This window comes from Sapajus apella, unplaced genomic scaffold, assembly GCF_009761245.1.
Source record: "Sapajus apella isolate SASKATOON/1434 unplaced genomic scaffold, GSC_monkey_1.0 scaffold183, whole genome shotgun sequence".
Lineage (NCBI taxonomy): Eukaryota > Metazoa > Chordata > Mammalia > Primates > Cebidae > Sapajus > Sapajus apella.
This window is the reverse complement of record NW_022437123.1, coordinates 1054388-1072016: the sequence shown is the minus strand read 5'-3', so window position 1 is coordinate 1072016 and position 17629 is coordinate 1054388. Positions and strand designations below refer to the sequence as shown.

Here is a 17629-nt window from a genome sequence, read left to right as displayed (position 1 = left end):
CATATATACATATTCGTTATTTCATTGAGATCCAATTACACTTACCGCCTCAGTATGAATAGGATGCACAGCAAAAAGCAATGCCGTTACAAAAGCAAGTCCACGATTCTTGAAGACAGTTTTATCACAGGTGTACATCAGCACAAGAGTCACTAAGCAGTGTAAAATTATATTTACTGCATGAAAGTAGAATGGGTTCATACCAGTCAAAAATATGTTAAGCCTGTGAAAAAAAAAAAAAGAAAAAAAAATTGCATTTACAAACTCAACATAAGCAGAAGGAAAGCAGAGAGAATCCATCATTTAAAAAGATAAGCTATTGGATTAATGATTTTTAAATGATTCCTAACATTGGGTTAATTTTTATCTTCGGGTATATATCACAGTTTTCCTATTTCAGAATGTCCCATGTGCAGAAATCCATGCATATACAACACAATATTATTTCAGGGAACTTTGGTCTCACCGAGAAGGCAGGCAAACAGGTGCTGAGCCTGTCTGTCCCTCACTCTGTGGCTACTGCAAATACACTCCCTTAATATTCTTGCTTTCTTGCTGGCTCTTTCTAAGCAACTGAGTGTTGAAAGTCCAAAGGGCGGTGGGTCAGAGTCACAGACACTGGAGATGAACAGAAACCATGAAACTACGATTATAGTCACAGTTGGGACAAATGAGACATGAATGTGTTCTCTCGCCCGTGGTGCCACCAGGAACCAGATAATGCATCTGGAAGCTTCATCTAATTACCACCCCACAAAGGAAGCTTTAGGGAACCTACATGCTATTACCAGCTGCAGCTGAATGAAAAGATGAGCAAAAGCATCACGTTCCAGAATGTGTATGAAATGTTTTTTAACAAAAATTCCCACAGATCTCAGTCCCTGATTTCTAAGACTGTTGCAAGGAAACTGAAAGAGAACCACAAAGGGAAGGAAAAACAATTGTTCAACATCGTAAAAAAATACTTTTATGAAAAAGAAAAGCAGAATAGAGAGACTTCTGAAGCTTGCCTTAAATTTAATAAAAGGACATAATGCACCCAATTGAGTCTGTGGGGTTACAGAAAAAATACTCTTGCGCAAGGTATGGTTCTTTTCAGGGAGCATCAATACCCTAAGTGGTCCTGACTATAGTTGCCTATACTCTAGTCCATTTTACCAAAACAGCAATCCCAGGTCTTCAATTTGCAGGCCTTTGGTCTGCTTCTCTTATAGAAACAGCTCCTCTTTGCCAAAACAACTAAGAATGAAAAAGTCATCTTTAGAGATGACATACACATATTCTAAATAATTGACGTAATTGTGCACAGCTTTAATCTACAGAATTTTAAACATCTCAAGCTTTATTTGGACATATGAATGTAAATGTCATACTTACTAATAAACTCCATTTTCACTCCCACTGAAGTAATCAGAGTTTTAACTAAGCCTAGAAAAATGAATTGTTGTATTGGATCCAACTCCAGGGCTCTGATGCAAGATTTGTCCCAGCTGTATGTTGGCAGACCCACGAGTCTGCACACACTGCAGCATCCTCAATACAGGAACCTGGTGGGAAATTACCCATCCAGAGGGAAAAAGGAATAGGCAGTGGACTAGAGAACTCACAGGTCCAACTAAAGCAGAGAGACCAGCATGCCCTTCCTATGTAGGAACACACACAAGGCCACAGGGCTGCTTCAAGTCAGAAAGCTTGGGATGGGAGAATTGTTAAGGAAAGGCAAGACCGAGTGCTGGTCCTTGGAGTACTTGGATACAGTTCCTTAGGAGCCCACCCCTCTGAGGCCGATTTGACACTGTTTTCCACTTCATCAGGCTGAGCCTTCCAGACCAACTAAGCCATTCATCTAAAATTCATTCACACCAGTGAAGATGATGAGAGAAAACAGGCAATCTCACATCCAATTGGTAGGTGTCCAAATTGGAAGGCCTCTTGGTTGGTAACGTGCGTCAGATGCTTTAAAAGGAATATACTTTTGACTGAAAATTCCACTTCCAGGAATTTTCCATAAGGGAGTAACCAGAAAAGTTTGTATAAAATACAAAATATATATAAAATATATATACACAAGTATATATATAAATACATATATATGTACATATACATATAAAATATGGAGAGTAAATATACAAGAATGCATCTCACAGTGTAAATTGTAAAAATGGCAATAGTGAGAAAGGCAAGACATCTAACGAACCAAATCCTTGATAAATTTGACTATTCTCAAGCATCCTAAAATTTAGATAATAAATTTGGATTACAAATAATAGCACCGTTTCTTAAAAGAGGACATAAGGCTTATTTTCGCAAAGTATATATTATTCGACCATTTGAAATCTAAAAAGCATTATTAAGGATGGCATTATTACTATATTACCATACTCTTTTCAGGCATTTAACATATATCCCTTTCTCCTTCCAAAAACAGTATAAAGGGCTGGGTGCAGTGGCTCATGCCTGTAATCCCAGCACTTTGGGAAGCCATGGTGTGTGGATCACCTGAGTTCGGGAGTTCGAGACCAGCCTGACCAACATGGAGAAGCCCCGTTTCTACTAAAACATACAAAATTAGCCAGGCATGGTGGTGCACACCTGTAATCCCAGCTGCTCAGGAGGCTGAGGTAGGGGAATCACTTGAATCTGGGAGGCAGAGGTTGCGGTGAGCTGAGATTGCACCACTGCACTCCAGCCTAGGCAACAAGAGTGAAACTCTGTCTCAAAAAACAGACAACAAAAAAAATAGCATAAAATGGTAGGCATGAGTCACCTTTGTGGTTCATATGCATCATATCTGAAAATGTCATGGCACTATCCACGTTATTATTTCTTGAACTTAGTCAAGGTTTAGTCAACGTCTTAAAAAATACTTTTGTGAGACAGAAATGCAGAACAGAGAGACTTCTAAAAGCTGCCTTAAATTTAATAACAGGACATAATGCACCCAATTCCATCTGTGGGGTTATAGAGAAAACACACTTGTAGAAGATATGGCTCATGCATCAGAAGCTTTAAAAGGTCCACACCAGAATGCCTGATGTTTGAAATAAATTCAGTTAGATGCCAAAATATAAAATAAATTGCTGAATGAGGAGCCCCTGCAGTTATGACGTAATGGTGTGAAAGTCCCTTACCTGGAACCTAACATTGGTGAATCTAAGCTTTATGAAATCACCCTGAATCTGGAGTTAGGAGTATTTTTTAAATATCTAAAAAGATGGAGAGTGAATTCTCCAAATTATAGACAAGTGAGCTTGAGACAAAATGCTAACAAAAGGTTCTAGCATATCCTACATGTGATCACGGAGAAAAGAATCTGATTCTGAGAGACAATATGGGTTCACAGAAAGGGGGTTCACTGATTAACCTCATAATTTAATAGAAAATAGGATGTGATAGATGCATTGCATCTTTATTTTAACAAAGGCATTTATCAAAATCTCCCTGCAAACGAGATAGCCTAAGACAGATTTGCAGCAAACACCCAAGAGTAGTGAATAATCAATCGATGTCTCCTCGGACTGAAATCTTCAGTGTATGTCACAGGGTTCTGATATTACCTCTGTTCTGTCATATATATACATATATACACACACACATATATATATATATATATATTTTTTCTTCTTCTTCTTCTTTGAGACAGTGTCTCGCTCTGTTTTCAGGCTGGAGTGAAATGATGCAATCTCGGCTCACTGCAACCTCTTCCTCCCAGGTTCAAGTGATTCTCCTGCCTCAGCCTCCTGAGTAGCTGGGACTACAGGCGCCCACCACCACACCTGGCTAATTTTTGTATTGTTAGTAGACACAGGGCTTCATCATGTTGGCCAGGATGGTCTCAATCTCTTGACCTTGTGATCTGCAGGTCTTGGCCTCCCAAAGTGCTGGGATTACAGGCATAAGCCACTGCGCCTGGCCTTTATCCAATATTTTTATCAAAGGTTTAATGAAACTATACAATATATTCTTATCAAGATTACAAAATGCCTTTATCTGGAAAGGAGAGTTAATACGCTGGAAGGCTAGCTGCCATTCACAAAGAGTTTAAATGGCTGAAATTGTTAGCTAATTCTAACAGGATTAGACAGAATAGTGGTAAGAGTAAATACTCACATGGGGATATACAAGATAACAAAATACTTGCAGTCTAGATCAAAACTGTACATAGATAATTGCCTGAAGCTTTTATTTGCCTTCAACCGAAAGAGTTAATATGTCTTGGTTATCAAAACAGACCAAACCAGACAGACAGGGAGCTGCACAAGTCAAACAATTTTTATTTCAATTTACACAATCACATATTTATTAAACATGTACTACATGTCAGATATGATTCAAGGTCCAGAGATATCAAGAGAAGTAAGATGTGGCATCTGTTCCCAAAGAATTAACAGCATAGTAGGAGCAGGCAAGGTAATTAAACAGCTAATTAAATGTTAAAGAATTCTGGCAATGGAAGAACCTACCAGGTGCAGAGACAGGGAAGAGGGAGGTATTCTACCTGAGGATGGGAGAGGCAAGATAGGTGGTATCCAATGTGGGGCAGCAGACCCTCAGAGTGCTTTTTAAACAGAGCACCTTCCCAGAAGAACTTCAGGATGCTGAGCAGAGAGGCAAGACCATCAGAAATGATGTCTCTTGAATGTAGGTTTGAGGAAATGGAAGATGCTCAGCCTAGAGAAAGATGACAGAAATGATGCCAAGTTCTCCAGGGGAAAAGATCTTTGGCATATATATGGCTATATCCACAGTGTTTAGCACAATGCCTCATTCATGATTATCACACAATAAGCATTTTGGATGAATGAATACACATGAATGAATGAATGAATGAAAGTAATACTAAAGGAATGCACTTACGCTAAGTAGCTCCCTAGGAAAAAACTACAAGTCAATAAAGATGTTGCAAACTGGCTTCCGAAAGGCTAAGTTTAGCCTGCAGTTTGTTCTGTTTCACTTTCATACCTCTTTTCTATTTACCAGTGTTTTAAAAACAGGTGGCTTCACATAAAAATTTCCAGCTTCGGCTGGGTGCTGTGGCTCACGCCTGTAATCCCAGTACTTTGGGAGGTTGAGGCAGGTGGATCACGAGGTCAGGAGTTTGAGACCAGCCTGACCAACATGGTGAAACCCCATCTCTACTAAAAATACAAAAATCAGCTTGGCATGGTGGCATGCGTCTGTAATCCCAGCTAGTCAAAAGTCTGAGGCAGGAAAATTGCTTGAATTCAGTAGGCGGAGGTTATAGTGAGCCAAGATCACGCCACTGCACTCCAGCCTGGGCAGGGTGAGACTCTGCCTCAAATAAAGAAAGAAAAGGAAAATCCAGCTTCTCTTGAAATATTAGAAGACCTGACAACTCTGGACCTACATGGCTAAATTGAAGTATCTATGTGTCCATCTTAAGAGGACAAGGGCTCAGAAACTGCCATAGTGTCTACTAATTCCTATCATACTCCTAACCTGAAAGCATTCATTTATCATTATGCATACAATTTTTTTTTTTTTGGTACAGTAAAGAGGAAAGTGAAATATTTCTTGAGCCTACATGACTACCACACATGGGCAAAAAAAGAGTCAAAATGACTGCTTGAAGAAAAATGGAACAAAGCATATTTCTGGAAGAGGAGAATATTCTCGTGTGCCTAAAAGTATAACAACATAACCTCGCATCCACTTCACTTACTCTAAGATCAGCCTGACCGTTTTAGCATTTGAATTTTCAACTTTTAATATGCAAAGTACTGAGAGGCAGGCTTCAGCTCCAGGTAGGAAGTAACACTGAAGCTAGTACACATTTAAACACTTAAAATTATATCAGGTACTTAGATAACTAGAAATGTCCACACAGAAGAATAATGACAGCCCATATGAAACACCATCTTTAAAAAGAACAATCTCAGGTTCCGTATCACCCTGAATGTACCCTTATGAAAGTACATAACCAAGTTTTTAAAAAACTCATTAACTATATTCCTCAAACGTTTTGAGTATTTTTTCATACACTATAGGAAACTAATTTCTTTTTGTCATTGTATCCATCTCACTCAGCACACAAAAGATTCTAAATAAAAATTTACTGAACTTACATTAAGTTGACAAGGGTTCATCTTTCCCTTTGACTCTAAGAATCTCTCATTTTACTTGATGTAGCCTTCATTCTTCATTTAAAACCAGGCCAAGCAGTAGGAAATAAAACATTTTTTTCTGAAATAATCTTAATAGCCATCTCTCACTATCTGAAAACCTTCCAGAGTTTGGAAAATATGAACCTAAATTGCCCCTTCTCCATCTGAACTCCCTCTGCCTTCTTGTAAAACTGTCCAGAAAGGTAAGGCCATGAGTCCTCAGCCATCTGATAAGCTGATTTACAGCACTGCCATATCCCTTCCCAGGAAAGGGCACAGGATCACACAATCTGGCACCAAAGGGGGTTGTGGGGTAGAGAGAAAGGGAGAAGAAAGAGCAATTGACTACCCTCTGCCTCCTCACTCCCACAACCTGGAGCTTAAAATAAAGTCCATCACTCTCTTTTAAGTTTCTTCTTTGACAATAGCTCTGGTTTAGGAAAAAAAAAAAAAAGTAACAGTCTGTATTTGTGAAATAGAGACACATACTAGCTAATATACTAGAGTCCTTCCTCAAAAGGACCCCAACTCCACATCAATCAAATGGCTCTACCTCAAGGAACTGGCATAAGTCTGCAAACCGGGTAAGACATCATGACTCTCCATTGCGGTGACCCAAGCCTGATTCCTGGCCCTGAACCTGGAGTTTTCCTGGAATAAAGATCATGCAAAATTTTAGAGGGCTGCTCATCTACTTCATTTCTGGGACAATATGATTCATTAGCCACCACCAATGATTGCTGCAGGTCAAAACATTCTGATTAGCACTGTGTCCCAGAAGCCCATCATGGTCAAAGCATTCAGCTTGTCTTTGGCAGCTAAGCTCTGCCACTTGGTCTTTGGTACTCCTGGATCCCATCACCCCATGAAATCAGAAAGTCCACCTCAATGGCAGCATCTACCACATCACACCTGGCCTACAGAAGAGACCCACCAAAGAGCTCCTTGAAGTGGCAGGTGCTCCTTCACCAGTGTAATTCTCAAAGTCTCAGAAAAGGGAAAGTTATCAGGCCCTCCCTGGGAATACAATGGAGGCATGAGAGGGTATGTGTGCAGGTGGCATGTGATAAATGCATGCCAACATTCCTATCTCAATGAGCTTTTGCATTCCTTTCTCTACATTATGCCAGGGAGATTTTGGCAACTCAACCTCATTAAACATGGGCCCCTATGAGTCCCAGCGCTTCTCAAGCGTCTTAATCATCTGGTGTGGTAGCTATAATTGTTGATTCTCTGATCCCGTCCCAAGATATTCCAAGGTAATAGATCTGAATTAGGGCCCAGAGATCTGCCCCAAACAACCCATGTGATTCAAAGCCAGGTGAAACTCAGAACAATGGGAGACAGGTCTCAAAGCTTAAGGAAAGGCTGCCAGGGTTGCCCAGCTTGCCAGAAAAGCTCAGGTTTCTCAGCTATAATGCAACATACATTCTTTTCCAAAGACATACAAACCAGGGAAAAGAAAAAATTAAAAGTATCCCTTTATGATCTATTTCTGGTGTCTATAGTGATGGGTTCTCCAATGCTTTCTGTGTGGGTTTCCACAGCCCAATGCTAAGCATACAGCACATTCTCTTGTCTTTCTCTATTACTGTTCGTCTTTCTTTCCCCCACCCCTCTTGCCATCATTACAGCTCTCAAATGCTTATAAGAGGTATCCATAGTCTTCTTAGATCATTCAATCAATAAATAACAACATCTGGTTCTTCTCATTTTTCCTCTAAGGCAAATCCCTTTGGCCCTCAATCATTTTGGTTGTTCTTTTTCTGCATTCCATTCAGTAGCAGGAATAAATCAGCAAATCATCATCACTTAATGTATCTGAAGTACCAAATGATGTAATTCCCAGGCACCAATGCAAACAATAGTGCAGAGGGGAGACTGACACTCTGCAGCAAAAGCAAAATTCACGGCTTTGATTTGAGTCCAATGCATCACATCCTTATCTGGCTATGAGGAAGCTGCCCCACGGGAAAGCTGCTCCATGGGAAACGAGGTTATTGTCACTGTCACATTAGTACTAGAGTAATAGTATGGCTATTAGAGTAATAATTGTACCAAAGAAAGGGTAAGAAAACTGAGGGCAGGAAGATCAGTAAACATATCTGGAAGGTAGAAGAAAATCCTCAAAAAGAGAGCCAGTAAACAATAAAAATTAGAACACACCAAGGCCAAATATTTTAGTTTTAACTGAGCTATCAATTTTTAGCATTTTGTTTTCTTTTAAAGATGTGTGTTTGGTAGAGTACCTGTGTGTATGCAGCCTGACATCAACTCCCCAGAATTAACACAGACTTCCCAGTTGAGGGCAAAGTTCCCCACAAAACTCCTCACACTTCAGACATCAGCCACAGCTTCCCCAGGCCATTGGTACTTCTGACCAACTGGCTACATAATCAGGGCCTCTCACAACTCTCTCAATTTCGATCATTCATTAGAACAACTCAGAGAAATTTGGAAACCTTATACTTATGGTTCTAGTTTTCTTATAAATGATACAAGTTAGGACCAGTCAAAGGAAGAAACATTAGAACAACTCAGAGAAATTTGGAAACCTTATACTTATGGTTCTAGTTTTCTTATAAATGATACAAATTAGGACCAGTCAAAGGAAGAAACCTGTGGGACAAGGTCCAGAAGGGTCCTGTGCATAAATGTTCTGTTTCTTCATGATGCTTCACCCTCCCAGCACATCAACCTATGATTGATTGATGAACCAGGGAAGTTCAAGCAAATTTCAGTGTCCACAGTTTTTATTGGGGGTGTGTCCCAAAATGTAGGCATGATTGATTGAATCACCGATCACATAACAACTCAATTTTCAGCCCCTCTTCCCTCCTAGGAGGTTGGGATACAGGAATAATAACACAGGCCTTGCAGCCCCAATCATCTAATCATATAACTGCTCTTTATACCACAGCCAGCCCTCATCCTGTAACCATCTATCAGCCCACCATGAGTCAACTCCTTTTTAACATAAACTTAGGCGTGATCCCAGGAGTCCATCATGAATAATGACATTCCTTTCACTTGAGAAATTCCAAGGGATCAGAAGCTTCCTCTCAAGAATCCAGGACAAAGACCAGAAAAAAATCACTGTCATGTTAGTTTCTCTGATAAAATATTTTCAGGTCCTTGTACTCTATTTGATCCAACAAGGCCATTCCCTATAGAAAGCATAGGCATGGATGAATTTTAGGACCCTGAGATCAGGGTCCTAAAATTGTGACAAACCCTTATAATTCTGGATTTTGAAGGTACAGCTGCTGTCTCTCACCTTGAACTTTGCAGCAAGCATCTACCAACCATTTGTGCTTCAATCTGCAACCCAAGAAGAGTAGGATCCAAAAGTGCTACAGATCTTCAATCTCTTACCTAGAGTTACAGTCCTGTCAAGTCACAATAGAAAGTCACAGTCATACCTTTCAGAATCTCTCAGTAAATTGAACCCACTGGTGTCCTCTGTATATATCTGAGGAAATTCCTAGTCTGCCTCCATTTTTCTTTTTGAGAGAGAAAGAACAAAGGTAAATTAGCCAAAAAGTAAACCAAGTAAACTTTTTCTCTACATTATAATCATGTAGCATTACCTTAGTATTTACCTAAAACTTTTGAACATTCACAAAAAAGATTTATTCATTCTTTAAAAAATTTATTTATTTTTAATTGACAAATAAAATTCTTTCTTTCAATGATTATTCTTGAGTCCCTACTTTGCAAACCAGGCTTAGTTCTAGGTGCTACAGATAAACCTCACGGAGCTTACACTGTAGTGAGGGGAGGTAAAAATCAACAATAAAAATGGTGTCAGACAGCATCATTCAGAGGAATACTAAGGCAAAGTCAGACAGCATCATTCAGAGGAATACTAAGGCAATGCAGGGTAAGGAAACAAGAATAAAACACAGAGGAGGGTTTGCTACTTTAGACCACCTGGCCACCAGGGAAGGCCTCTGGGATGAAGTGACATTTATGCAGAAACCTAAGGTGGTGAGCACACAAGACCTGCACAGATCTGGGGAAAAGCATTCAGGGAGAACCATCAACACATGCAAGGCCTTTGGTAGCAGTGGGTTTGGCCTGTGCAAAGAACAAGGGATCTGGAATGCTGGTGCAGAGAATGAGGTGGAAATTGGTAGATTGGGGTCAGAGAGGTAGCCACTGGGCAGATCAAAAAGGATGCTATAGAACAAAAACCATATCTTATCATTTGGAAAAGGAACACTGCCATTGTGTGGGCATGATCAGACATTCCTTACCTCTCTCTTTAAGTGAGATGACAACATACTCGAAGTTAGGAAAAATATGAATGTAGCTCCAAAGAAAGATAGAAAAGACACTGGTTGGTAATAATAAACTGCTTCAGAAGGTGACTTCCCAGCCTTCATTCAGGGACTCACCTATAAAAACCCTCATGAGTCCAAAAATATATCCCTCTCACTTTCCATCCCTCCTACACTACCAGGCTGTAGTCTAAAGCATATCCTACCAGATTATAATCACAACCTCCTCCTCTTGGAGCTTCCAAGATAACCTTAGGGTGGCAAAAATTTTTCAAAGGCAGTTTTTCATTTTTCTTTTTAAAGTTTTTCTTGCCTCCAATCACATTTTCCCTTGGCTATTTCTGTCATTGAACATCCCAGACAATCTAGTCACATATCATACAGAATCTTCATTTGCTTCCTGTGATGGACTTAGAAAACAAACTTATCAGCAATGTAGCAACAGGCTGTATCAAATGAAATTCCACAGAAGTCAAATGAAAAGGAATAGAACCAAAAGGAACATATCACCATTTATTTAAGGTTCTGGGCTTGAAGGTTAGTTGGTGTTTATTTTCATGGTTGGCATACTATTTGTAACTAAAAAATGCAAACTGCTGCAAAAAACTTTCAAGATCAAACATTAAAATGTTGCAAATTCCTATAGCTGCACATAAGATATTCAATTTTTTAGCTCTGAAGTTTTAAACTACCCACTTTCACTCTTACAGTTCATAATACCACCAGAAGCCCTTAATAAAATAAAGCATTATAGCAAATATAATCTAATAGGCTAAACACACAGAGAGAGAATCAGGAGTTTAAAGTCCTTTAATTTGCTTAGTTTCTCCATCTTTAACATTAAAAAAATCATTGGTTCTTGCTTGTTGAAGCAGACTTCCACTTGCTTACTGAATGGAATGGCACTGTAAACAATTCAGCAATATCTTCTTCCCAAGAGAAGAGGGGTATAAAATTAAAAAGCTAAGTTTCTTTTAAACCATTCAGGACCACTTTTTCACAGGAGGTGTTATAGATATCACAGAGTTTGGTTCTGTGTCAATTCACTGTCTACAGGGTAGCTTAATGCATTCTTCTTGATTTCAGGCTTACAAACAGGTCATGGCCAGAGGATAAAGAAGCAAAATCTTAAAAAGAAAGTTACTGCTACAGAGTCGCAGATGTTTTGATTCTGTACCACTATGGTCCAAAAATATTCCTGCATGCCCTTGGGCATGATCCTATGAAAAGACCGAATCTGAGATTTGATTGGAAACAGAAAATCATTATAATTCTAAATCCACTTTAAGGAACACAAACAGATGGTCATTTGTATCAGTTAGGGTTTGACTAGAAAAGCAGAATTACCAAGACTGATTCAGAAGAAGGGATGTACTTCAGGGATCTGACATTTTACAATTGCTGGAGCTGGTTAAATAGCCTATGTAACTGTGATGCTTCTGTGTCTAACTCAAGCTGAAAGCCAGCAGAACAGCAGGGCCATTCTGGAAGAGAGAGTAAATGGACTTCAAGGAGGAGGAAGCAAGGGCAAGCTGGAACCCACAAGGATGAGCTAAAATATATGTCTGGTTCCCACTGCCTTTAAGGCTCCAACTGTAATAATGCTAGTGGCTTGCAAAAAGTCTGGCACTCTTTCCTGCAGAGCGGCATACCACACCTGCACATGATTCCTAGTACCTGAAAGAGAAACATCTGGAAAGCACTGGAGGAGCTGAGGGCCTGGCTGCTGCTGCAAACCAACAGTAAGTTCACCAGCATTTCTGTGGCAACATACACGAGGTCTGGCAGCAACAAAGCCCATGCCGACCTTCTGAATGCGACCACAGCCACTTCACTTTCACCCTCCAAATCTTGCAGAAATTTTTCTTATGGTTAGCCCTAACCCAGATCATCCTGCAAAAGCAATTCTAAGAAACATAGTCCCAACTTAGCTAAAGTGATGTAGTGCAAAGCCACCACATCTTGGTAAGCTGCCTTCATGTTCCATCGTCCCACGCCATCAAAACTGGTAAAAGTAGATGGTCTGATGACCCATTTCCTCATTTCAAATTTTAGCTAATTCCTTATTTGAAAAAATATATAATTAATATCTTTGCTACCTAAGTACCTTTATTATTTATTAGTATACAAACAAGCACCTTTATAGCAATAAGCATTATGCATCTATAAATTACATTTATTCTTAAGGAATTTCTAGTTCTCAGTATGTGTGACATACATTCAATGAATAAAAAATAAACTTATGTTTTAATAAAACATATGTTTTGAGTTTTGCACTAGGAAAGATCCTTTGAGGAGGACAAAGGACAAGCTACAGAGTGGGAGAAAATATTTACCAATCACATACTTGACAAAGTACCTGTATCTAGAATATATAAAGAACTTAAATACTCAGCATTAAAAAAAACACACTTAAAAATGGGCAAAAGACACAAAGGCACATTTATCAAAGAGAATAGGGAAAACGGGCACATGAAAAGATGTTTAATATCATCAGCCATTAGGGAATGGTACATTAATGCAGTACATATATAGGTGTGATATCACTACATACCTATCAGAATGGCTACAATAAAAAACAGCAACGATACAAAGTGCTGGCAGAGATGCACAGAAACTGGATTACTCAGACACTATTGGTAGGAACATCCAGAAAACAGTTTGGCAGCTTCATATAAAGCATATAAACATGCAGCCACCACATGACCCAGCAATTGGACTCCTGGACGTTTATCTCAGAGAAATAAAAAGTTATGTTTACACAGAAACCTGTAAATTAATTTTTATAGCAGCTTTATTTATAATAGCCAAAAGTTAGAAACAACCCAGATGTCCTCAACAGGTGAATGGTTATACAAACTGTGGTATATCTATACAATGGAATACAACTCAGCAATAAAAATGAATGAACTATGGATACATGCAACAGCTTGAATGTTAAATAAAAAAAGCCAATCTCAATAGGTTATATACTATGTGATTCCGTTTATACAACAGTATTAAAAAGACAAAATGATAAAAATGGAGAATAGATTCATGGCTATTATGGATTAGGGTGAGGGGATATGAATTAGGCAGTTGTTATAGATTAGGTGTCCATGACTGCAATAAAGAAGTACCAAGGATCCTTGGGATGGAACTGCTCTGTATCTTGACTGTGGAGGTAGTCTCTGAAATCTACACATATGATAAAGCTGCACAGAACTAAATACACACTTAGCAAAATTTAAAAAAAAATAGAAGTACATATAAAATGGGTGAAATCTGACTAAATGCTGTAGATTGCATCAATGTCAATTTTCTGGTTGTAATATTATACCATAGTAATGCAGCATGCTACCATTGGGGGAAATGGACAGAGCATAAGGAACCTCTGTATTATTACTTTAAACTTCATGGGAATGAACAATTATATTTTTAAAAGTTTTTTTAATTGGTTTGAAATTTCAAAGTTTTTCACTTGAGCATAATTTAAGATTCAGCTAAAATGCTTTGCACATATTTAAAGGGCCCCTTGAATTGTGTTTTCAGTAAAATAAAAATCATAAAGACATAATCTATGTGAAGTATCTAGGCCAATGCTTGGTTCATAGTGAGTAGTTAATAAATGTGGCTTTCTGTCCTTCCTTGTAACATCCTGTAGAATTATGTGGGTCTAAAGTCATTGATGTCCTCCAGCTTCATGCTATTGCACTAGAAGATGCAGTTTCACCTCGGCTGACTATAGAGAAAACTGTCCAGTCTTATTTAAATCAGTACATGTAAGCATAGAACGACTACTTAACATTCTCTTTCTGAAGAGGCAGCTGTCTCTTTCAAATTAGTGCTGTGTTGCTCTTCTAGATTTGTAGCTCAGTCTTCTCAAAAAAAAGAGTGTATCTTTCATAGGCAGTAGCATATAATATATAGAGAGCCATGCCTCTTCAATACCAAGCTGCTTGTTACAATCATTGACTACCACAAGAATCCCTCAGCTCTCTTCCTCCCAAACCCCTCAACTCTCCTTTGCTCTTGTTCTGTCAACCCCTAGCTAATTTTCCTCTTAATCGATGACCTTGCCTCTTTGTCTACTCCCTCAACCCGTCTCTCTTCTGTGCCTGCTGTCTCCATTAGGAAGAAAAATAAAACATTTTAGGTGAGGTAGGGTGGCTCATGCATACAAGCCAGCACATTGGGAGGCTGAGACTTAAAGATTGCTTAGCCAAGGAGTTCAATACAGCCTAGACAACATAGGAAGACCCCATAACTACAAAAAAAAAAAAATTTAAATATACCTGGGTGCATAGCATGTGCCTGTAGTTTCAGCTACCTGGGAGGCTGAGGCAGGAGGATTGCTTATGCCCAGGAGTTTCCGGCTGCAGTGAGGTATAATGGTGCCACTGCCTCCAGGCTGGAGGACACAGTAAGATCCCATGTCAAAATGAGAGAGGGAGAGGGAGGGAGGGAGGGAGGGAGAGGGAGAGAGAGAACACAGAAAAGAGAAGAAAACATTCTAGAAAGTCAAGAAGTGAAAACACCCTTTCCTACTCTCCAGCAAGCAGGCAAAGGCATTTGACTCTGCCCTTTTTAATTGAAAAGTACTCAGACCTGTGACCAGGATGGTCTCCATGGCTGTTAAAAAGACAGCAAGCACATCTCATGTTGTGAACTTGCACACCTTAAATTAACCAACAACTCTGACTGTAATAAATAAAAAAGCAGGTCAATCTAGAAGTGAAACATTTATATTCGTCCCATCTAAGTAAATTTTAAGAAACATCTGGGAAACGGAATAACGAGGTTAGCCGAAGTTATCTTTCAGCAGAAATCCAGAACAGCTAAGAGGACGAATGTCTATCCTATATTCTCTTCAGAGTCAAATGTGCAATTTTCTCACTCTCCTTAAAAACATTAAACTTTCAGTGTAAGATTTAAGTCAAAAGAACATGAATTGTTGCCGATTGCTATGGTTTGTTTTCTGAGTCATCAGAGACACCTGTCAAGAGAACTAAGCCTCCCAGCCAGAACAGGCTTTTCAAGCTGCCAACCCAGTCTCAAATAATCATTACCATAAACACGGGTTCCTATTACACCCGTTGGAAAAAGGCTTAAAACGCCAATAATACCGCACCAATATTATTTCCACAGTTTTGACCGGCGCATTAAAATGAGCTTAAATGCTGAGCCACATTATAAAGGGGTTGAGTCATGCTCTTGATGTGTAAGCACTTCCCTCAAATGAGCGCTTCTTTTTTCCTCTGAAACTAGTTTTCTTTTTAAAGTCAAGAAAATACTCCACCCCACAAAAACCTGGCATATTCTCCCTTCCCTTTACACTTATTCACACCAAAAATGCTGAATCATGACTCTGAGGTTGTAAAAGAAAAACTGTTTCAGCTGGGACCCCAGGATCCCTGGAGAAGCCTATGGTCTGCGTACCTTCGCTCTGAACCTTCTACAAGTCTGGATCTGGAGCGGTCTGGCAAATTGGTGAGCCTCGAGGAGCAGCCAAGGGTGCAAGGCGGGGGCTACGGGGAATTTTCTGCTCCCTCTTCCGCTCCTCCCCTAAACCCACGCAGCCCTCACAGCTCAAGGCTCCCGCCTCGTCTCATCTGAACGAAAACCTTAAGGGGCTGATACACTTCTCATCTGCAAAGCTGCCCAACAGCCTCCGAGAAATTCTCAACTTGGAAGCATCGCCACCACCGCCACCCCTCCGGAACCCTCTAGGTCCGCGCTAGTCCCACTTGGTCACGATCCGGCAGGCGATGGGGTGCGGAGGCGGTTCCACCAGCCTGCTCCCAGCCCTGCCTGGAAAGAGAAGCCCGCCGAGAGCGCAGACACTTGAGAAACTCGATCCCAACTCCCCAGCCGGCGCCTCCCGAACCGCCCCGAGAGCCCAGAGGAGCCGGGCCCTGGATCCCGGAGCAAAGTGCCATGCACAGCCTGGAGAGGAGGGAGGCGTGGAGGGAAAGGGCGGCAAAAATGAAATGCCCCCAAGCCAGTCCCGCAACTTCTCCCGGCCCGAGGGAGGGCGGAGGGTAGGGGCAGCGGCGGCGGCTAGCGCGAGGTGAGGGACCGACTCACTTGAAGGTGAGGACGCAGAGCGGCCGGTAGGACTTGTGGCTGGTGTTCTCGGCCATGCCCTTGCCCCAGAAGTCGTTGGTGAAGATGCCCCAGCGGAGCGGGGCGCCGGGCCTCACGTCGGGGTTGTTCACGATCGCCCACACGTCGTCGTGCACGAACTCGCCCTGCAGGGAGCGGCCGTAGCACAGGCAGCTCGCCCCGGCCAGCAGCGCCGCGGCCCCGGCCCGCGCGAGCCCGCAGCCCCGCCGCCGGGAGGGTGCGCGGTCCCCGCCGCCGCCTCGGGCAGAGGTGGTCACCACCATCGCGCTGCCGCCGCCGCTGCTGCCCTGGCCTCTCCCGGGCGTCTGGCATCCTCCCCTATCGGGGCCCCGGCGGCGCGCGGCGGCTGCCCGGAGGGGAGCTCCGGCATAGTGCTGCGGCAGCTGGACCCGCCGCGAGCGCCCAGCGCTCAGCCGCCGCCTGCGCCGCCGAGTTGGCCCAGCTGCAAATAAACAGCAGTCCCCCCGCCTCCCCCGGCCATCGCCACCTCCTCCGCCCCACTGCGCATGCCCGCTCGCTCTCTCCTCCACCCCCCCCAATCCCGGGACGCGGGCTGGTTCACCGCACAGTCCCGCGCCCTCTGCCCCCGGCCCGCCTCGCGCGCAGGTGGAGCGGGGTTCGCGGCGCGCGGCTGCCCGGGAGAGGCGGGGAAGGGCACCACGGGGTTCCCGGCAGTGCTCACCCCCACACCCCCGCCCCCATTGTTCTCCCCCGAATGGGGCTGGGGAGGAGCACATCTGGCAGACCCCTCCCGGAAGGACCAGGCGGTTTAGCAGGTGCGCAGCCTGGAACCCCCACACCCACCTTCCAGGGACAAAAGTGCCGCTGCTTCTCGTGAAGTTCCCGGCTTTTCAGCACCCGGGACAACAGCAGCGGCGCCGGGAGAGACGCTGTCCACCTGTCCCGCGCTCGCGTCCAGTCGCCGGCTTCGTGCTCTCCTGCCCGGGCTTTTTCTCACCCGCCAGGCGCTGCCTCCCGCAGACCCAACCTCCGGCGGAGGAACCCGCGGGGACAGGGAGCACCTTCCCCAAAGCCAGGAGAAGGGACAACGACATCCTGCCCTCCCTGCCCGGGTACGTTTAGAGTCGCCACCGGCTGTTTAACTTTGCAGCCCAT

The 17629-nt window shown here is 42.3% G+C and overlaps 1 protein-coding gene across 3 annotated transcripts in view; it reads right to left on the bottom strand.

Annotated features, from left to right (window-relative positions):
• Window positions 1-16908, bottom strand: part of TMTC1 (transmembrane O-mannosyltransferase targeting cadherins 1) — a 267544-nt gene extending 250636 nt beyond the window's left edge. Inside the window, exons 1-2 of one of the 3 annotated variants that reach the window (XM_032268575.1) lie at window positions 16475-16908; window positions 46-223 (exon numbers count right to left, since the gene is read on the bottom strand). In XM_032268575.1, coding sequence (XP_032124466.1) covers window positions 46-223; window positions 16475-16776 — 480 coding nt within the window. In that variant the 5' untranslated portion in view covers window positions 16777-16908. Of the gene's footprint in view, window positions 1-45; window positions 224-6678; window positions 8629-16474 lie in introns of those variants that run through there. The other 2 variants (XM_032268576.1, XM_032268577.1) reach the window with 2 other exon arrangements.
• Window positions 16909-17629: the final 721 nt, after the last annotated feature.